Source organism: Sapajus apella, unplaced genomic scaffold (genome assembly GCF_009761245.1).
Source record: "Sapajus apella isolate SASKATOON/1434 unplaced genomic scaffold, GSC_monkey_1.0 scaffold27, whole genome shotgun sequence".
Lineage (NCBI taxonomy): Eukaryota > Metazoa > Chordata > Mammalia > Primates > Cebidae > Sapajus > Sapajus apella.
Window position 1 is genome coordinate 17,217,341 of NW_022436967.1, and position 23,058 is coordinate 17,240,398.

Genomic DNA, 23,058 nt, shown 5'->3' on the forward strand with positions numbered 1-23,058 from the left:
TATTTTGCAGATAGAAATACACTTTTTTATATGCTTTATTCTATATTGACTTTTTCTTAGGTCAAGAGTTGTATTTTTCATCATAGACTCTGGTAGTGTTTTATTTTTTGTTTTTCACAGACATTAGTAATAAATCAACACAGATGGCTGTATTGTTTCTCATTAAAGCTGATGTTTACTGTTCCTGCGGACCCTTCTGAATCTGTAATGTTGGCTTATAAATTTTCTTAACTGGAACTGAGTAATGCTTACTCCCCTAGACACAGGCATTGCTTTTATGGTCTGCTCAACTTGATACGTACTGTGAAAAGGGACCCCAGATTCAAATAAAGATGCTTCATGCAATGAAGAAGTAGGAGTTGCTGAAACCTTTAATGACCGCTCTCCCCGTTTCAACCCATGCTGACCTTCCTGGAGTGAGGGATGATCTTTTTTTTTTTTTTTTTTTTTTAAGAGACAGGGTCTCGCTTGTTGCCCAGGCTGGAGTGCAGTGGCTATTCACAGGCGCGATCCCACTACTGATCAGCACGGGAGTTTTGACCTGCCCCGTTTCCGACCTGGGCCGGTTCACCCCTCCTTAGGCAACCTGCTGGTCCCCCGCTCCCGGGAGGTCACCATATTAATGCCGAACTTAGTGCGGAAACCCGACCGGCATAGCGTACTGCAGCCCAGAACTCCTGGGCTCAAGCGATCCTCCCACCTCAGCCTCCTGAGTAGCTGGGACTACAGGCACAAGCCACCACATCCGGGGAGGGATGATCTTTTTTTTGGTAGTAGTTGAAGGCTACCAAACTTTTAAGGCAGCAAATGCCACAAGTACTAGTAGCACAAGCTGTTTCACCAAAGCCACCAGAGAGCAAGCTATAATGCAAACAAGGATACTAAGTATAGTTAATGACTACTCTCACATTCTCAATACAGTACCTTTTATTTATAACCAACTCTACTGTCTCTTGATTCCACTGGAATGTAAACTTTATGAGAAGCTTATGTCTGATTTGTTCATTTGCTTCCCAAACACATCGGAGTAAATATGTAAAATTTAGCAGTAAATATTTCTTTGATGAATGAATCTTTTCCTTTGTTCTTTGCACAGATTCCTTCCAAGCTCCTCCCCAGACTTTTCCTCATAAACTGTGGCCAGTTAAGCCTCATGTTGTTCTATCCCAATGACTGTTTACTTCATTTGCATGTGGTGTTTCCCCTTAACTGGAGATCTAAGCAATACCTGTGTAATTCAGTCTCAGCAGAATCCTCTCCAACACTTGGTAGTTAAGCTGTAACACTGGCTCATGAACATCCTTGTGGTACCCAAAATGTTAATGCTCTGCAGCTTCCTTTTATTTTTTATGTCTCTCCTAATGTCTTACTGAAAGTTACATGTTTACTGGCTTCACACATTTTGTCTTTTTTCATTAAGTCTAATATGTTCTGCAGTATTAGTTTCTCTTCTTATTAGTATAAGTTTCTCTTCTGATTAGTACTTTATGTAACTATAACTAGATTCCTGTGTTTGATTGCTAGTATGGGACTGAGTAGATGTTTTAATTTTTAGGTTAAGGATAAATAATGTGGAACCATTTGGTCAGTCAGAGAAGCAAAATTTTTGTTCCCTTTATTTTTATTTTATTAGCTCAGCCAATAAAAACACATTTTGCAAAAGCAAATGTCTCAAATTTTCATAAACATTCTAAGGACCTCAAATGTTTATACTTATATTTGACAAATTTGTGTATGTTTTACTCCAGAAATGAGTTGGAGCATCTGCAATATAAGGTATTACAGGAAAGAGAGAATTATCAACAGTCTTCTCAATCAAGCAAAGCAAAATCAGCAGTACCTTCCTTTAGTATAAATGATAAATTTACACTAAATAAAGATGATGCCAGTTACAGCCTTATCTTAGAGGTACAGACTTCAATAGATAATGTCTTAATACAGGTAAGCAAAACGTCTAATTTCTTAGTTTTATGGCTGGATCTATTTTGCAAACCAGTCACATGTACAAATTATTATTGAACATTTTTAGTTTTAGACAGTACTTTCTATTTTATTTTATTTATTTATTTATTTTTGAGACAGAATCTTGCTCTGTGACCTAGGCTGGAGTACAGAGGTGCAATCTCAGCTCACTGCAACCTCCACCTCCCAGATTCAAGTGATTCTCCTGCCTCAACCTCTTGAGTAGCTGGGACTACACATGTGTGCCACCACATCTAGCTAATTTTGTATTTTTAGTAGACACAGGGTTTCACCATGTTGGCCAGGCTCGTCTCGAACTGCTGACCTCAGGTGATCCACCTGCCTCAGCCTCCCAAAGTGCTGGGATTACAGGCGTGAGCACCCCACCCAGCCATAGACAGTAATTTTAAATGTTTATGCCTTTTTTACCTTCCTTTAGATAATTAGTTGCTCATCAATTATTTGAATTATATTTTTATTTTTATTTATCATGTACTTAATAAACAAAAGATGGACTTAAGTTTTAGGAAATGGTAGAAAAGACAGGTTTTTCTTCTTTGGCCACCCTCTGGGAGAATCTTCAACAGAGAGATGACTTAGAAAACTCCCATATTTAATGCCCTTGCTAGAAATTTTTTTTTTATTTTTTGAGACAGAGTCTCACTCTGTCCCCCAGGCTGGAGTGCAATGGCATGGTCTCGGCTCACTGCAACCTCCACCTCCTGGGTTCAAGTGGTTCTTCTGCCTCAGCCTCCCAAGTAGCTGGGATTACAGGTGTCCACCACCATGCCCAGCTAATTTTTGTATTTTTAGTAGAGACGGGGTTTTACCATGTTGGCCAGGCTGATCTCAAACTCCAGACCTCTTGATCCGCCTGCCTCAACCCCTGAAACTTTTTTTTTAAGCCCCAAACATTAAAGTACAGCTTGCTCATTAACCCACTAGTTTTTGGTAGGTCAACAGGCAAAGTAGAAAATCCTAAAGTGTGAAATTTAGGGATAATAATGTAGACTCCATTCATCAATGTATATATTTACTTATTTAAATTGGAAGGTATTGAGGAAGTAGAAAAGAATGATAGGATGAATAGAAAACAAACAAAGGGCAGTAAACCAATCACGAAATGAGAACATAACAAATTGGAGGAAGAAAAAGTTTAAAAAGATATAATGGAGAGATCAAATTATTAATTAACACTTAAAGGCAGAAAACTCTCAAGTAATGCTAGCTCCCGGGCTGCTGCATTGAACAACTCTAGGAATGCCATTCACATAGAACGTAGTGTAACAACTTTGTCCTACAAACTACCTTTCCAGAAGATACCAAAAATTATCTTCTTTCTGTGTTATAGGTGAAATTGAAATTGATAAAAATGAACTGATACAATCAGAATGGCTATGTGATTATTTATAGCTCATGTTAACATTTTTATCACTTTACAAAAATAGGTGGGACAACTAGACTTTTAAGGGAGTGGTAAGAGATGATATTCTGTAATTTTTGTAATCCAAGTTAGAAAAAAACGGGTGATTATAAAATAATATTTGTTCTTCATAATATTTATTTTCTAGAAGTATATACTATCAAATATAAATTAAGAGAATTCATACTCTCAAATTAAAGATGAGTATAAACTAGAACTAAGGAGAACTGTTAGAGAAAACACAATTTCTGAACATTTTTAGATTTTCCATCTCAACCTTCTTTTTTTTTTTTTTTTTTTAATATCAACCATAGAGTGATGTTCCAGTAGATTTACTTGATGTGGATAAAAATTCTGCTGTTGTTAGCTTTAGCAGCTGTGATTCTGAGGTGAGTAAAAAATATAAAAGAATTCTTCACCTGCTTTCCTTTCTAATATGCCATTTTGATTAAAGTCTATAAATGCTGCTAGGTTTTGATATTTCTTTTTCAATCGTTTCTTACATAACCTTTCCTTCAAAAATCTGTGTTGGTTCTCTTTCCCTATCTTCAGTCAAGAAACCTGGTGTTGTCCTAGATTCCTTCTTTTCTGTGATCTGTTACAGGTCGATATCCCTTATGTGAAATGCTTGGGACCAAGAAGTATTTTGGACTTCAGATTTTTTTCATATTTGGGAATATTTGTATTATACTTACTTGTTCAGCACCCCAGATTTGAATATCTAAAATCTGAAATGCTCCAATGGGCACTTCTTTGAAGTATTACCTTGGCACTCAACAAATTTAGGGTTTTGGAGTATTTTAGATATTCAATTTGGGGATGTTCAACCTATATATCCAATTAGTCACTAGTTTCTGTCAGTTCTACCTCCGTGGCTTTCATACTTCTACTTGGGTTCATTCCTACTCCTGTGAACTTAGTCCAGGCCCTTATCATGTGTTACTTAAACTACTTTATAGGTTTTGCTGCCTCAGCTGGGTACGGTGGTTCACACCTGTAATTCCAACACTTTGGGAGGCTGAGGCGGATAGATTGCCTGAGGTCAGGAGTTTGAGACCAGCCTGGCTAACAGAGTAAAACCCTGTCTCTGCTAAAAATACAAAAAATTAGCTGGGTGTGGTGGTGGGTGCCTGTAATCCCAGCTACTAGGGAGGCTGAGGCAGGAGAATCACTTGAACCTGGGAGGCAGAGGTTGCAGTGAGCTGAGGTCACGCCATTGCACTCTAGCCTGAACAATAAGAGGGAAACTCCATCTCAAAAAAAAAGTTACTTTGCCTCTAGTCTTGCCGCTGACTTCTAGGCTATGCTGTATGTACACTGCCACAAGAGAGGTCTTCCTTCCTAAAACACAAACATCACCGTATCTTTCTTTTCTCAAAACCTTTTAAATATTCCTGATTTCCTGCTAGATATAAATCTAGATTCCTTATTGTGGCATAGAAAACTTTCCATGATTCAGCTCTTGATTACATCTCTAACTTCTTTCTCACCAGCTGCTACCGTCCCTCCCATGCACATTATTTCTGCCAAACTGAAGTTCTTAAAATTCCTGAAAATGCTATATAGTTTCACACATTCCTGCATTGGAGTATGATCTGTTGCTTCCCCCGCTCTTCCTGCCCTGCCCCACTTTTTCTAGGCTTGTTGAAAGCGTACTAAACTTCTTTCAACAGACTTTTATTGAGCACTTAACATGTGCACAGTACCTGAGATAAGATCATGTCAGTGCTTTTGGACATGCTTCTTTCTTCTTAGTACTAGCCGATAAGCAGTCTCAGAGCTAGGTGTGACTCCTGAAGAGAAGTTAGGGTATAGATAAGGTTTGGATTAATTGCATTGGAGAAGGCAAGCCAGAGCAGGAGGAGATGGTAACTGGAGTTGGTGGGTAGTTATATTAATATATATTTTACTTTTTAAATTTATATGCACTGGCACTGCTGCAGAATATATTTTATTTATTTTTTGTTATTTATTTTCTTCAGACATGGTCTCACTCTGTTTCACAGGCTGGAGTGCAGTGGTGTGATCATGGCTCACAGCAGCATCAACCTCCTGCGCTCAAGCAGATCCTCCCACCTTAGCCTTCGAAGTAGCTAGTACTATAGGCACAAGCCACCATGCATGGCTGATTTTTAAATTTTTTGTAGAGATAGGGCCTCCCTATGTTGCCCAGGGTGGTCTCAAACTCCTGAGCTCAAGTGATCCTCCCACCTCACCCACCCAAAGTGCTGGGATTATAGGCATGAGCCACCCCTTCTGGCCTTATATATTTTTTATAAAGGAGGTTCTACTTGGGTTCATTCCTACTCCTATGAACTTAGTCCAGGCCCTTATCATGTATTGCTTAAACTATTTTATAGGTTTCCCTGCCTCAGCTGGGTGCATTGGCTCACGCCTGTAATTCCAACACTTTGGGAGGCTGAGGCGAATGGATTGTCTGTGGTCAGAAGTTTGAGACCAGCCTGGCTAACATAGTAAAACCCTGTCTCTACTAAAAATACAAAAAATTAGCTGGGTGTGGTGGTGGGTGTCTGTAATCCCAGCTACTAGATAAAGTAGATAAAGTAAAAAGAGTAGATAAAGTAAAGTGTTGATAGATATAAGAAAAATTTTCTTTTCTTTTTTTTTTTTCCGATGGAGTCTCGCTCCATCATCCAGGCTGGAATGCAGTGGTATGATCTCAGCTCACTACAACCTCTGCCTCCCAGGTTCAAACAATTCTCCTGTCTCCGACTCCCAGGTAGCTGGGACTACACACGCACAACACCATGCCCGGCTAATTTTTGTATTTTTAGTAGAGACGGAGTTTTGCCATGTTGGCCAGGCTGGTCTTGAACTCCTGATCTCAGGTGATCCACCTGCCTCGGCCTCCCAAAGTGCTGGGATTACAGGTGTGAATCACTGTACCCAGCCTATTTTTCAATATAATTTCACAGTAAAAATTTTATTTTTAGTAAGAGATTTTATAACAGTTGCATTATATTATCAATATATGGTTTGTCATCCCTGTTTGAGAACAAAACATGAAAGATATGGCCTACATTTTTATGATTATTTAGAAAATCAAGTTAACCTAAACTTAAAATCTTTGATTCTTAAGTTACTATGAAAGATTAATCTGTTTTAATTATATCACTGAAGGATTCTTTGAAATGAGTGTTTCATACTAATTTAAAATATATTTTCTAGGACAATGGCCTTAAAAAAAAAAAAACTAATGGAGATTTCAAGTATACACAAAAGTAGAAAGACTAGTATAATAACTTTCATGTATCCATCACTAATTTTCAACATATGGTTAATCTTTTTTTTTTAAGAGATGGGGGGATCTTACTGTGTCATTGAGGCTGGAGTCCAGTGGCGTGATCATAACTTACTGCAGCCTCAAGCTTCTGGGCTCTAGCTGTCTTCTTGCCTCAGTCTCCTGAGTATGTAGGACCATAGGGATGTGCCATGATGCCTGGCTGATTTTTTTTATTTTTTATTTTTTTGTAGAGATGGGGCCTCACTTTGTTGCCCAGGCTGGTCTTGATGAACTAGCTTCAAGCTGTCCTCCCACTTCCCAGCCTCCCAAAGTGCTGGGATTACAGGTGTGAGCCATTGTGCCCAGCCCAGTCTTATTTTTTTATGCTCTTCACCCTCTCCTTCTCCACCCCCAAACCTAATTCCAAACCTGTTATCTGTATTATTTGTCGATAAACACTGTGGTATAAAATGTTTGTTTTTACTCATACAAGAATATATTTGCAGCTGGGCATGGTGGCTCACGCCTGTAATCCCAGCACTTTGCTAGCCCAAGGCAGGTGGATCACTTGAGGCCAGGAGTTCAAGACCAGCCTGGCCAACATGGCAAAACCCCATCGCTACTAAAAATACAAAAAAGTAGCTGGGTTTGGTGGTATGAGCCTATAGTCCCAGCTATTTGGGAGGCTGACGTATGAGAGTCACTTGAACCCAGGAGGCAGAGGTTACAGTGAGCTGAGATTGCACCACTGCACTTCAGCCTGGGTGACACAGCAAGACTCTGTCTCAAAAAAAAAATTAAAAAAGAATATGTTTACTTTTAAATTGATTGGTCCTCTCTGTTGAGTTTAAATGATTTGAAATTAAAATGTTTGAGTTTTATTTTTTATATTACTATCTTTTTTCTTTGATTATTTAATAAAAATAGAGAAATAGCAGTCACGAAAATTGCATATAAATCATCTTACGTTGCTCTTTTTTTGTAATCCATGCACCTAGCTATGTTTTTCTATTTCTAGTAGTTTAATATTCAATTTCAAGAAGTTAAAATATTTGAAGGAACTCCTCTAGGTTAGTTCAACAAACATGTATTAAGCACTTACAGTATGCCAGGCACTATGCTATTTGCTGGGAATACAGAGATAAGATGTTTCATTTTCCTTTATAAGTATTGGTGAAAATCAAAGAGATTCAATATCAAACTCTGATGTGTGTGCCTTTATAGTATAAACATTTTGTATTAGTGCATTTTCACACTGCAGATAAAGACATACCTGAGATGGGATTTACAATTTACAAAAGAAAATTTACAATTTACAAAAGAAAAAGGTTTGTTGCACTCACAGTTCCACGTGGCTGGGGAGACCTCACAATCATGGCAGAAGGTGAAAGGCACATCTTACATGGCGGCAGACAAGAGAAGAGAGAATGAGAGCCAAGAGAATGGGGTTTCCCATTATAAAACCATCAGACCTCATGAGACTTATTCACTACCATGAGAAACAGTATGGCAGAAACTACCTCCATGATTCAATTATCTCCCACTGGGTCCCTCCCACAACACATGGGAATTGTGGAAGTACAACTCAAGATCATATTTGGGTGGGGATACAGCCAAACCATATCATTCCATCTCTGCACCTCCCAAATTTCATGTTCTCACATTTCAAAACCAATTATGCCTTCCCAAGAGTCCCCCAAATCTTAATTAATTTCAGCATTTACTCAAAGGTCCACAGTCCAAAGTCTCATCTGGGACAAGTCTAGTCCCTTCTGCCTATGAGCCTGTAAAATCAAAAGCAAGTTAGTTACTTTCTAGATACAATGGGGGTACTGGCATTGGGCAAATACAGCTGTTCCGAATGGGAGAAATTGGCTAAAACAAAGAGGCTATAGGCCCCATGCAAATCCAAAATCCAGCAGGGCAGTCAAATCCGTAAAGATCCAAAATGATCTCCTTTGATTTCATGTCTCACATCCAGGTCATGCTGATGCAAGATGTGAGCTCCCATGGCCTTGGGAAGCTCCACCCCTGTGGCTTTGCAGGGTATACCCCCAATCTTGACTCTTTCACTGGCTGGCATTGAGTATCTGTGGCTTTTCCAGGTACACAGTGCAAGCTGTCAGTGGATCTACCATTCTGTGGTCTGGGGGACAGTGGCCCTCTTCTCACTAGGCAGTGCCACAGTAGGGACTCTGTGTGAGGGAACCAACCCCACATTTTCCTTCCACACTGCCCTAACAGAGATTTTCCATGAGAGACTTGCCCCCGCAACAAACTTCTGCCTGAACATCCAGGCATTTCCAAACATCTTCTGAAATCTAGGCAGAGGTTCCCAAACCCCAGTTATTGACTTATGTGCGCTGACAGGCTGAACACAACATGGAAGCTGCCAAAGCTTGAGGCTTGTACCCTCTGAAGCCACAGGCCAAGCTCTGCATTGGCACCTTTCAGCCATGGTTGGAGCAGCTGGGACACAGGGCACCAAATTCCTAGGCTGCACATAGCACAGAGGCCTGGGCTTGGCCCACAAAAACACTTTTTCCTCCTAGGCCTCAGGGCCTGTGGTTGGAGGGGCTGCCTTTAAGACCTCTGACATGCTCTGGAGACATTTTCCCCATTGTCTTGATGATTAATGTTTGACTTCTCATTACTTACGCAAATTTCTATAGTCAACTTGAATTTCTCAGAAAATGGGATTTTTTTTTCTATTGCATTGTCAGGCAGCAAATTTTCTGAACTTTTATGCTCTCCTTCCCTCATAAAACTGAATGCTTTTAACAGTACTCAAGTCACCTCTTGAATGCTTTGCTGCTTAGAAATTTCTTCTGCCAGTTACCCTAAATTATCTCCCTCATGTTCAAAGTTCCACACATCTCTAGGGCAGGGGCATAATGCTGCCAGCTGTTTGCTAAAACATAATAAGGGTCACCTTTGCTCCAGTTACCAACAAGTTCCTCATCTCCATCAGAGATCATCTCAGCCTGGATTTCATTGTCCACATCACCATCAGCATTTTGGACACAGCCATTCAACAAGTCTCTAGGAAGTTTCACACTTTCCCACATTTTCCTGAGCCCTCCAAACTGTTCCAGCCTCTGCTTGTTACCCAGTTCCATTGTCACTTCCACATTTTTGGGTATCTCTATAGCAGCACCGTACTCTACCAGTACCAATTTACTGTGTTAGTCAATTTTTACACTGCTGTTAAGGACATACAGGAGACTGGGCAATTTACAAAAGAAAGAGTTTTATTGGACTCATAGTTCCACGAGGCTGGAGAGGCCTCACAATCATGGCGGGAGGTGAAAGGCACATCTCACGTGGTGGCAGAAGGGAAGAGAGAATGAGAGCCAAGAGAAAGAGGTTTTCTCTTATAAAACTATCAGGTCTTGTGACACTTATTCACTACCATGAGAACAGCATGGGAGAAACTGGCCCCATGATTCAATTATCTCCCACCAGGTCCCTCCCACAACACATGGAAATTATGGGAGTACAATTCAAGTTGAGATTTGGGTGGAGGCATAGCCCAAACCATATTACATTTGTTGTTTGCATTGTCAGATTTTTTTTTCTTTTTTTTTTTTTCTTTTTAAATTATATTGCATTTTAGGTTTTGGGGTACATTTGAAGAACATGCAAGATTGTTGCATAGTCACACACGTGGCAGTGTGATCTGCTGCCTTCCTCCCCATCACCCACATCTAGCACTTCTCCCCATGCTATCTCTCCCCAACTCCCCTCCCCCCACTGTCCCTCCCCTATTTCGCCCCAACAGACCCCAGTGTGTAGTGCTCCCCTCCCTGTGTCCATGTGTTTTCATTGTTCAACACCCGCCTATGAGTGAGAACATGCAGTGTTTGATTAGGGACATGGATGAACCTGGAAACCATCATTCTCAGCAAACTGACACAAGAGCAGAAAATCAAACACCACATTGTCAGATTTTTAGAAAAACTCTTAATGTTTAAAAATCTTATTGTAAAGACTTAAGATGGAAAGAGCATGCGCTTTAGATAGAAATTTGAATTCCAGTTTCATTACTTACTGGCTTTGGGGAAGTTACTTAACTCCTCATAAACTAGTTTCTTCATATGTTAAAATTTAATTAGTAAAACTTAGTGCATAGGGTTTTTGTAAGTATAAGTTAGAACATGTTTGAAAAGCACTTAGCACCAATGACAGGTACTTAAGTTAATGTTAACCATTATTATTATTGATGATTTGTTGTTGTTGCCAAATCATGGATTCATTCTTTTCTTCCACTTTGTATTCTTCCCAGTTAAATGACAACTTCCTTCTTGCCACTTACCGGTGCCAGGCAAATACCACAAGGCTGGAACTGAAGGTAAAAATATTAGAATTTACCTGTACTTGAATGTTTGGATTTCCTTTTTCCCGCTGGTATATCTTACAACATATGATGTTATTTGTTTGCATTTAATTTCTCCCTGAAATGAATTGTTTTGGAGTAATGAATTTTGAGTGACCAGTCAGGTTGTAATTTAGGCCAAACCACAATCTCTGCTATTACTTCGCAATCACCTTCTCTAAAATCATTGATTTTTTTTTTTTTTTTTAAATAGAAACTGGGTTTTGCCGTGTTTCTCAGGTTGGTCTCAAACTCTTGGGCTCAAGCAGTCCACATACCTCGGCCTCCCAAAGTGCTGGGATTACAATGCATGGGATTACAGGGGTGAGCCCCCATGCCCAGCCTAAAATTACTGGTCCTAAAATTTCATCTAACTGAAACATTTTTTTCAAGTTTTCTATTATAGAAAGTTTCAAACATTTATAAAAGTAATAAATCCCCATGTATTAATCACACAGCTTCAGCAATGATCAACTCATGGCCATCTTGTTTATGCTATCATTCACTACCCTAAAATATTTTGAAGCAAATACAAGATATTCATCATTTCATTTAGTATGTCTAAAAGATAGGTACTCCCTTTTTTTTTTTTAACATAACAACACTATTATCACACCTAAGAAAAATCAACAATATTTTTTAATATTATAAAATATTTAATGTTCAGGTTTTACTGATTTTTATTTTATAGCTTAAGCCAGTCATTTTCTAAATTAACTTAGTTATTTAAGTATCTGGGCATTCACCATATATTTTTCTACCTTCTGAATTTTGCTGATTGCATTCCAGTGATATCATTTATTACCATACATTCTAGAGAAAACCTTTTAAAGTTTTCTTTAGCAATTTAATGACATAGTCATTTTTATAATTAAATACTTAGCATAGCACACAAATCAGTTTTAGTGATTTGTAGTGGGATTCATTTTGATAGAACTATGATCCAAAAATTAAGGACTGTAACTTTTTTCCTGGTGTTCTGATGTTTTGAAACTCAAAGGTTTTTTAATAAAACTTTTCAAGAGGATGCCGTTACACAATATTTTTTTCACATCTGGTTAAGGAAGTTTCAGGAAAATATGATTTTTCCCCTAAACAATTCATTTTGGTCTGCATACATTCCCTTTTATGTACTTTGAAAGAGAAATGGAAAACTGAGAAAAATTTATTTCTAAAAAAATGAAATTGTTTTTTCAGTAAGTAACCTAATTGAACATTTTACATTGAGCAAGTTTCTGCCAATAAATTTGAAAGTAGTCTAAAAATTGTTTAAAAGCAATGTTCTCTTTTTTTTTTTTATTTTTTAGTTTTTGAGATGGAGTTTTGCTCTGTTGCCCAGGCTGGAGTGCAGTGAGGCAATCCTGACTCACTGCAACCTCCACCTTTCTGGTTCAAGCGATTTTCATGCTTCGGCCTCCTGAGTAGTTGGGATTACTGGCATGTGCCACCATGCCTGGCTAATTTTTGTATTTTAGTAGAGACAGGGTTTCACCATGTTGGACAGGTTGGTCTCAAACTCCTGACCTCAGTTTATCTGCCTGGCTCCAAAGTGCTGGAATTACAGGCATAAGCCACCACGCCCCACCATATTCCTCTTTTTTTAATTGGATATAATAATTTTAAAGTATAGAAGAATGACAAAATGCCTGAAAAGAGCCAAGAAAATTATGAGAAAGAAGAAAAGGTGGAACTTGCTTTGCCATATGATAAAACATACCATATAACTACCATAAAATAATGGAAGATATTTCTAAGCCTAAATAAATAGGCCATGCAACAGAATAACCTAGAAATAGAACCCAGAATACATTTCACATTTATGGGAATTTAGGGCATGACATTTCTATTTTAATAGAAGGGAACACTTCTGTTAAATCAATATTTCTATTTAAAAATTGCTGTTGGCACAACTGGCATCCATCTGGAAGAAAATTAAATGAATTATCTTATGCCATATATCAAAAATAAATTCAGATGAATTAAGTACCTACTTATTTTAAATAAGAAGACTCAATTGTCTAACAGATAATAATTGTCAATAAAATATAAATACAGCCTATAATTGTTACAATAAAAACCACCGAGTAAGGAAGATAGGCAAAGGATATGGATAGGCAAGTCACAGAAGAGAGGATTGGGCACAGTGGCTCACCTCTGTAATCCCAGCACTTTGGGAGGCCAAGGCAGGTGGATCATTTGAAGTCAGGAGTTCAAGACCAGCCTGGCCAAGATGGTGAAACCCTGTCTCTACTGAAAAAAAAAAAAAGGAAAAAAAATTAGCTGGGCATGGTGTTGCACACCTATAATCCCAGCTACTTTGGAGGCTGAAACACAAGAATCGCTTGAACCCAGGAGACGGAGGTTGCAGTGAGCTGAGAATGTGCCACTGTACTCCAGCCTGGGCAATGGAGTGAGACTCTATCTGAAACAAAAAAACCCAAAACACAGAAGAGGGAATCAAAATAGCTAACAAACAAAAAAGTTCTACCTTATCTTTAGCCAGAGAAATTCAAATTAAAATAACAAAAAGAAGACTGGCAAAAAATGTTAAAGAACAACATGCCAGGGGACAGGGATGAGGAAAATGACACTGTCAGTCATAGCTGGTGAATATATAAGTTGTTACAGCCGCTTTGGAAAATAGATATGGGGGAATCTTTTTTTTTTTCTAGTTATTCTTTGGGGGGGGGTTTTGCTCTGTTGCTCAGGCTGGAGTGCAGTGGTGTGATCTTGGCTCACTGCAACCTCCGCCTCCGGTGTTCAAGTGATTCTCCTGCCTCAGCCTCCTGAGTAGCTGGGATTATAGGTGTCCATGACCACGCCCAACTAGTTTTGTATTTTTAGTTGAGATGGGGTTTCTCCATGTTGGTCAGGCTGGTCTTGAATTCATGACCTCAGGTGATCCACCCACCTTGGCCTCCCAAAGTGCTGTGATTACAGGTGTCAGCCACCACGCCTGGCTGGGGGAAGCTATTAATAGCAGTAAAATAGCAGTCATAAACATATAGATGTGAATATAATTAATTGCAGCATTGCTTCTAGAAGCAGAAAGGTGGAACCAAGGTGAATACTCAGTGATTGAATGGTTGAATAAATAGCTATTTATTTATATCTTGGAATATTATACAGCTATTATAAAGAATTAGTTGATCCATACCTGTTAGCCTGGATGGAATTTCATAAAACAAAATGCTGATAAAATCTCCCTATATGATTTGTATATACTTTTATCTATAATGATATAAATATGAATAAAGGTATGAAAAGAAACATACCTGTCTGATACATCCAGTTATACAATATGGGGAAGGCATAAGTGGGATGGGAGGAGCAGGGAGGTGATGGTAATAGGAGAGGCAGAGATAAGGGGGAAAATGCGAATACTGGAAATGAAAGCAAAGATATCTATGATCTCAACAGAACTTAGCCATGTGAAATATATTAAATTAGGTCTTTCTCTTAAATTAGATCTTCACAGCTTAGTGAATTATTATTTCCTGTTAAGTATGTTGAATTCTCAGGATATCCGGCCAGTCATATTCAAAATAGTCCAAAAGAATTTCCAGCCCAGATATGCCATAATTAGATTATAGATATGCATCTCTATTTTCTTTTTTTTTCCTTTTCTCCACCATAAGTCGTCATGCTAGTACATCTCTATTTTCACAGAATGTCAATAATTAAGTTATTTGAAACGATTTTTCTGTCAATAGATTTTTCTAACAACAGCTATATGCTAAATACTTTTTTTTCTTACATGTACATAGAGAGACATGTGGGAGGATTTCAGGTGACTTACATGTTTGTTCAGATTTTTCTTTATTGTTTGAATTTGTAAATCAGGAATATTAATTGTTATACTGATTATTATAAATTAATTTTTTTATATTGTTATGTTCATTATTAAAGCTCTTTTTTTTTTTTTTTTTGAGACGGAGTTTCGTTCTTGTTACCCAGGCTGGAGTGCAATGGCGCCATCTCGGCTCACCGCAACCTCCGCCTCCTGGGTTCAGGCAATTCTCCTGCCTCAGCCTCCTGAGTAGCTGGGATTACAGGCACGCGCCACCATGCCCAGCTCATTTTTTGTATTTTTAGTAGAGACGGGGTTTCACCATGTTGACCAGGATGGTCTCGATCTCTTGACCTCGCGATCCACCCGCCTCGGCCTCCCACAGTGCTGGGATTACAGGCTTGAGCCACCGCGCCCAGCCTAAAGCTCTTTTTCTTGTGGAAAAAATTCCCTGCCAATATGAGCTTATTACTCTTTAAAAAATAAACTGTAAAATGTAGGTTTATCATATCTATTTTTTATTTTCTTTCTATATTTTTACTTCTTTTCTTATCATCTTCCTAGTCAGCAATATTTGCAGTGCAACATTTGCAAAAAATCTTGCTTAAACTTTTAAAATATTTCCCACTTAGATCAAATGTTGATATTTTCCCCCTTATGCTATGAAAAGTATGAGTTAAAGGATCAATTAGATTAGAGAAGTTAATTTTGTGTAGTTCAAGAGGTACTACAATCCATCCCGTGAATTGGAACAGAGTGGGAAAGGAAAAAGAAGCTGGACAGCTTTCCAACTCCTCTTAAATTAGGCCTTCGCATCTTAGTGCATTATAAGTCTTGATAACTTGTGTTGAACATTTTAAAGATATATTCTGTTGCTAAATATTCTTATTTTCTTTCCTCTTTTGTGTTGAATAAGATTCGCTCAATTGAAGGCCAGTATGGCACACTACAAGCATATGTGACTCCAAGAATTCAACCCAAAGCCTGCCAGGTTCGCCAGTACCACATCAAACCTCTTTCACTTCATCAAAGAACTCACTTTATTGATCATGACAGGTAGGACAAAGGAAAGAGCAGTTTCTTTTTAGGATATTACACAATTCAAATAGACCTGTTTTTTATTTTTATAGTGTGAATTCTGGTAGCAATTTTTACTTTACTTTTTACTTTAATTTTTACTTTAAATATTTTAAATACTATGGATTTAATATTTCTAAGAAATATAAGATTCTTTGTTTTATTTTAGAGGCTGATTTGTGTTGGACTTTCCCATCTTTCTCATATATTACTCTCCAGGGATTATTAGAATAGCAGTTCTCTCTCTCAGACACCTAATGTGAGAGCAAATGCTGTTTAACCTTTAGGTAGTGTAATAGTTCTCTGTGAATAGGGCCTCATTGTATAAGCCTCAAATATTATATTTCTTTTATATTTCTTCTCAGGGAATACTGATAAAGCAATTGGTTGTGATAGTGCCTTTTATTTCCATTCCAACGTAGGCATCCATCTCTTTGTAGTTTTTTGAGGTTAGAGAACATGGGCCTAAATGAAAGAGAAGAGAAAGAGATGAACAATTACTGATTACTTTCTTTGTGCCATGTATTAAACTAGGTGCTTATATAGCATTTAATTCTTACAACAAAACAAGTAATAATGTCTCTATTTTACAAATGAGAAATGGAGGCTTAGAAAATTAAGTAACTTGCTGATAAGAGGACTAAAGCTATGAATTGAAGCCAAAACTCATGTTCTTTGTATTGCTGCCTATAATTTAAAATATGTAATTTGAATAACATGTAAGGCAGGCTATTCCTAAAGAAGATTTTTGGAAAACATTAAAGAGAATAGACTCTTTCTGTCTTGCTTAAAAGTCAAGGTTGGTATTAACGGAGGTGGCATGGTATGCTAGTAAGAATAGTAAATTGGGAATCAAGAGACTTGGATTACAATCTGTTCCTGTCTGATTTTGGGGAAATAATTTAGTCTCTAGGTTTTAGTTTTTTCATCTGCAAATGAGAGGATTGGTCTGAGCTTTTCATTTTATAAACTGCATTTTCTTAACTCTTTATAATTATCCATCTGATTTATTTTAAATTTGATTTATTTTACAGTTTTTTTTCATGTTACATTAGTGTGTATGATACCATGTTTTTACAAGACAGAAAGTATGATACCATATTTCTGCAAGACAGAAGGTATTATTCTCTTAAGTTGTCCAATGGCACAGAGCTAGTAAATAATGGAACAACCTATGTCTGTCTTACTCAAAATCCCAATTCTTTGCCTTCACACTCTGCTGATTATTTCCCTAAGGAGATCCTTATATAAGTATATTTTGTAGTTTATGTAGTATAAATACTAGATAAGCTTTTTTAACATTAGGGCTGGGCATGGTGGCTCACACCTGTAATCCCAGCAGTTGGGGAAGCCGAGGCAGGTGGACTGCTTGAGCCCTGGAGTTCAAGACCAGCCTGGGCAACATAGTAAGATCTCATCTCTATAAAATAAAAATAAATAAATAAACTTAAAAAAAAGAAATATGCCCAAATAAATGGAATTTTATTGAAAAGCATGTTATAATGAATAAAACCTCTTTACATATATCACTTAACCGATACTTAGCACAGGTGCAGGTATAGATAAGTGTTCAATTTTTTTTTCATGAAATTGAAGTGTTCATTTATTTGATGTATAAGATTAATCTGGGAAAATTGAATGGGTTTTTTATATTTGTTTAACTATTGCAAAATTCTGCCTGTTAATGTGTACATATGGTACTTCCATGTATTCCCACATATAAATGTGTGCCTCTACTATTAAATTACAGACCCATGAATACACTGACTCTAACAGGCCAGTTCAGTTTTGCTGAAGTTCACTCCTGGGTGGTTTTTTGTCTGCCTGAAGTTCCAGAAAAACCTCCAGCAGGAGAATGTGTGACATTTTACTTTCAGAACACCTTTCTAGATACACAACTTGAAAGTATCTACAGGTAAATCAAACTTATTACTGGTTCACAAGTGTTTTTTATATTACTGTAGCTTCTAAGTTTTCCTTTAAGTTAGGAGTTATTGGTGAGTAATCTGATTGAAAATCTATACTGTTCAAGAAAATCTATTGATAAACAAGTCAAATTAGTAAGTTTAGAAAAGTGATTGAATAAAGATGTATATGCAAAGATCAGTAGATTTCCTAAATTCCCAAGAATAACTAGTGAGAAAATAAAGTATTTAAAAAGACATTTTCAGAGTAGCAATAACAATAACAAAATAGCCACATAAAATCTGTAGGAATGTTCTTAATTAGAAATATGTAGAACTTGCATGAGAAAACTGTAAAATTTTATTGACATAAAAGACTTGATTAAATGGAGTAATATATTCTATAGTCATCAATATGAAGACATTGTAAAAGATGACAGTCCTACCCAAATTGATTTGAAGATTTATCCTAATTCTAATAAAAACTCCAGCTGAATTTCTTTATGCACAAAATAGACCATGGCTTAAAACTTTAGGGCTTAGAACGTGCAGGCTTTTTGCAGCTATTCTGATGTGATATGGAGGTCATGATATTGTTTTATACTCTTCTAAAGCTTCTAGTTGCACCCATTACTCCTCCACTGTCACTTCTAACTCATCTCCTATAAGCTCCCATAATTTCTTTCTTAACTTCTCAATATAATAGAAGCTAAACTTTTCCTTCTTTTTTTTTAACCTGTCTGAATGTGAAATGGCCTACTTCTTGGGCAAGGCTGATTTCTCTACATCTACCTTTGAGCTTGAATCCTGCTTCTGCAAGGTTTTTGCATTTTCATTCTTTCTCACATCTGTAGGTTGTTTTTTATTTGTTTGTTTTGTTTTGAGACAGGATCTCATTCTGTCACCCAGTTAGAGTGCAGTGGCTCGATCTCAGCTTACTGCAACCTCCCAACCTCCCTCCTGAGTAGCTGAGACCACAGCCATGCACCACCATGCCCAGCTAATTTTTTTATTTTCTGTAGAGATAGGGTTTCCCCATGTTGATCAAGCTGGTCTGAAACTCCTGAACTCAAGCAATACTCCTGCCTTGGCCTCCCAAAGTGCTTGGATTATAGGTGTGAGCCACCACACCAGGCCTATAGGTTGTTTTGTTTGTGATTTTTTTTTTTTGTGGGGTTTATTTGTTTGTTTTGCTTTGTGTTGTTTATCTGGGAGAGATAAACCTCTTAAGGTTCTTTCCCTAAGCAGATAATTGACTTATTCTCCTAAGTTCTAAAAACTTAGCATGGTAAAGTCTCAACTAGGGAACAAGAAGTAGAACTACTAGGGAGGTCGTATAGAAGCGTGTGCTTTGTAGGTAGACATAATTAGGTTTGAATCCTGGCTCTGTGACTTACCAGCTCTGTGACCTTAGCTAGTTACTTAACTCTCTGAGCTTCAGTTTTCTTTTCTGAGGAATGAAAATAATAGCACTTACTTTATTAATTGTTATGATGATTAAAAGAAGATAACCATTTCAGTCATTCTATAGTACCTGGCACTGTGTGTTTACAAAATATCATCTGTTAAGATTAAAGACTAGTAGAAATGTCATGATTTCTAAAATATAAATAAGATCAATGTAGTAAGGGTGTATTATTCATCTTTCTAGAAAAAACCCATAATTATCTTTCTTGTTTATTTGTTTTGAGACAGGGTTTCACAGGTTGGAGTGCAGTGTCCTGTTCTCAGGGCAACCTCCTCTGCCTAGGCTCAAGCAGCTCTCATGCCTCAGCCTCCTGAGTAGCTGGAATTTTAGGAGTGCGCCACCACGCCTGGCTAATTTTTGTATTTTCAGTAGAGACAGGTCTCACCATGTTGGCCAGGTTGGTCTCAAACTCCTGACCTCAAGTGATCCACCATCTCAGCCTCACAAATGCTGGCATTACAGGCATGAGCCACCACATCTAGCCAAAGCAATTATCATTTGCATATAGCCAGTGGTATGCATGATTTGTGTGTGTGTGAAAAACAAATGAAAAAGCAACATTAAGTATATGAAAGATGATACATGTTAATTAGGAAACTTGGTCATCATAAAAAGGAACCAAATGCATGCAGCTTAACCAAATAAAAGGAATTTATCAGCTCACATAACTTAAAAGTCTAGCAGTAATCTGCCTCAGGCACAACTGGATCAGTGGCTTAACTAATGTCATCAAGATTTTAATCCCTTGTTAAATTCTGCTTTTATCTTTTCTTGGCCTTACCATCCAGTGTTATGGCCACCAGCAGTTCCTAGAATCCACTCTTACATATTTTCAGCTGCCTTTGGGCTTTTCTTGCCCACTAGCTCTAGTAAAAGTCCCAGAATTGAGTATCATTGTCAAGCTATGAACCACTGTAGTCAGGGGTATGGAAGGTACTACTCAATGCTTCCTCCTGAAGTCCCAGAAATAGATTGAGACCAATGCCACTGAAACTATATGGACTTAAGAGGGCAAAAGAAAAAGGAGTGGTTCCCTAAAGAAAAATAACGGTCCACTGGCCATAAGCAGTGCCAGTGGATGCTGAGCATGAAAAACAGCAGATGTCACTCTTTCATATTTGATATCAGATTTAAGGATAAAGCATATAGTCACACTGTAATTTGTGTGATTACATCAAAGAAAAACTTATGTAAGTAAGCAATTCTAAGTGCAATATATATATATATATATATATATATATATATATATGAGTTTGGCTATTGAAAATATTACTGAAAAAAATGAAGATAAAAGTTGTTTTAAAAATCAAAACTACATTGAGATACCATCTCACACCAGTTCAAATGGCGATCATTAAAAAATCTAGAGACAACAGATTCTGGAGAGGATGTAGAGAAATAGAAACACTTTTACACTGTTGGGAGTGTAAATTAGTTCAACCATTGTGGAAGACAGTGTGGCGATTCCTTAAGGACCTAGAAATAGAAATTCCATTTGACCCAGCAATCCCATTACTGAGTATATATCCAAAGGATTATAAATCGTTCTACTATAAGGACACATGCACACAAATGTTTATTGCAGCACTGCTTACAATAGCAAAGACCTGGAACCAACCCAAATGTCCATCGATGATAGACTGGACAGGGAAAATGTGGCACATATACATCATGGAATATTATGCAGCCATAAAAAACAATGAGTTTGTGTCCTTTGTAGGGACATGGATGAACCTGGAAACCATCATTCTCAGCAAACTGAAACAAGAGCAGAAAATCAAACTCCGCATGTTCTCACTCATAGGCGGGTGTTGAACAATGAGAACACATGGACAGAGGGAGGGGAGCACTACACACTGGGGTCTGTTGGGGGGAAATAGGGGAGGGACAGTAGGGGATGGGGAGTTGGGGAGAGATAGCATGGGGAGAAATGCCAGACATAGGTGAAGGGGAGGAAGGCAGCAAATCACACTGCTATATGTGTACCTATGCAACTATCTTGCATGTTCTTCAAATGTACCCCAAAACCTAAAATGCAATAAAAAAAAAAAGAAAAATAAATATTTTAAATATTCTAAAAAAAAAAAAGTTGTTTTAAACGAAGTTTTTTTATAAATTGTCACATCTTTAGGAGGCATCTATTTTTTGTTTAGTTTTACAAGTATATTCAGAAGCTGAATTAATATATTAATAAAGGATTCATGTTTGAATTTGCTTTATATTATATATATACAAAAGAAATTACAGTCAAATGAAATCTAAATACTAAGTACTAATCATAAAATATATATGTACTGGACTACTTCCTTCTATAGCTTATTCTTTTAAAAAATGCATTAATTTTATAGAAAAGGAGAGGGAATTTTTAAATCTGACAACATTTCTACTATCTCCATCCTAAAAGATGTGCTTTCTAAAGAAGCCACAAAAAGGAAAATCAACCTCAATATATCATACGGTAAACAAAAAATTTTTAATTATTCCTTCTAATTTTTATTTTGTGGTGGTGTTACATTATTAATGTTTCTGATCAAAGTGATTTATCTAACTGTACTCCTTCTAGAGATAAATGAAATATCAGTCAAACACACTTTAAAGCTAATCCACCCAAAGCTGGAGTATCAGTTGCTTTTGGCTAAGAAAGTGCAATTAATTGATGCTTTAAAAGTAAGTATATGTGTCATCATGGACTGGTGGTTATTATTTTAAGTCATAGGATTTCTAAAATTATCAATACTTTAACATTATATTAGATTGAATTTTGAATATTAAGGTGCTTCTGTTTTTAATTTTAAATAAGGAATTGCAGGTTCATGAGGGAAATACGAACTTTCTGATACCAGAATATCGCTGTATTCTAGAAGAGGCAGATCACCTACAGGAAGAATACAAAAAGCAACCTGCACATCTTGAAAGACTCTATGGTTAGTAGACCATCCTAGAATACCTTGCCATATTTCTTTCAACTGGCTATTTCCCAAGGATCATGTAAGAGAAGCTGGGCAGAAAGATACAAAGATTACATGAGTCCTGATTCATGAACCAGTCATGAATCAGTCAGCAACCAATTTATTGCAGACTATTTCTGTATTTTGTCAAGCTACTTTTAATATTTAATTCTTTTACTTGATAAAATGCTAGTATATTAAGAAATAAGTATACTGTGATGAATCTATATATGTGAACAAGCTTGGTACAAAATGAATGTAATCTATGAACTTTTAGAGCTTAGACTATATTTCACACAAATAACTACCATGTTTTGTTGCTATCATGAAATATAAAAGTGCAGCATTCAAAATTTTTAAAGCAAAATTTAATAAGGGATTAGAGTATTCATGCAATGTCAGTTTACAATTCAAAACTTACTTTGGTGGTGAGAAGTTGAATGCTCCACAAATTGCACTGAAACACAGAGAGAGTACGGGAGGTGAAGGGAGGGAAAGAAGGAGTGAGGAAGGAAGGAACAGCTTGAAAAAAGCAACCTTGTTAGTAATCCTTATGTAAGACCTGTTATATAGCATACTATTTATACTGTCTTCATAATCAGGTGAGATATTTAATTCTTACAATAGCTCTGCAAGGTAGGTGGCATTATCTTTATTTTTCATATACTTTTATTTTTTTTTAAAGATGGGGTTTCACCATGTTGGCTAGGCTGGTCTCAAACTCCTCACCTCAGGTGATCCACCCACCTTGGCCTCCCAAAGTGCTAGGATTCCAGGTGTGAGCCACCACACCCAGCCTATTTTTCATATACTTTAACTGAAATCTGAGTCTAAGGAATTTGTTGTCACCTAGCAAGTCAGTGATAA

At 37.2% G+C, this 23,058-nt stretch overlaps 1 protein-coding gene across 2 annotated transcripts in view; it reads left to right on the forward strand.

Moving 5' to 3' along the window:
• BBS7 (Bardet-Biedl syndrome 7) overlaps window positions 1-23,058 on the forward strand; it is a 49,906-nt gene that overhangs the window by 24,255 nt on the left and 2,593 nt on the right. Inside the window, exons 11-18 of one of the 2 annotated variants that reach the window (XM_032292397.1) lie at window positions 1,749-1,941; window positions 3,700-3,774; window positions 10,915-10,980; window positions 15,711-15,850; window positions 17,622-17,786; window positions 21,592-21,701; window positions 21,807-21,910; window positions 22,044-22,167. In XM_032292397.1, coding sequence (XP_032148288.1) covers window positions 1,749-1,941; window positions 3,700-3,774; window positions 10,915-10,980; window positions 15,711-15,850; window positions 17,622-17,786; window positions 21,592-21,701; window positions 21,807-21,910; window positions 22,044-22,167 — 977 coding nt within the window. The remainder of the gene's footprint in view (window positions 1-1,748; window positions 1,942-3,699; window positions 3,775-10,914; window positions 10,981-15,710; window positions 15,851-17,621; window positions 17,787-21,591; window positions 21,702-21,806; window positions 21,911-22,043; window positions 22,168-23,058) is intronic. The other variant, XM_032292399.1, reaches the window with a different exon arrangement.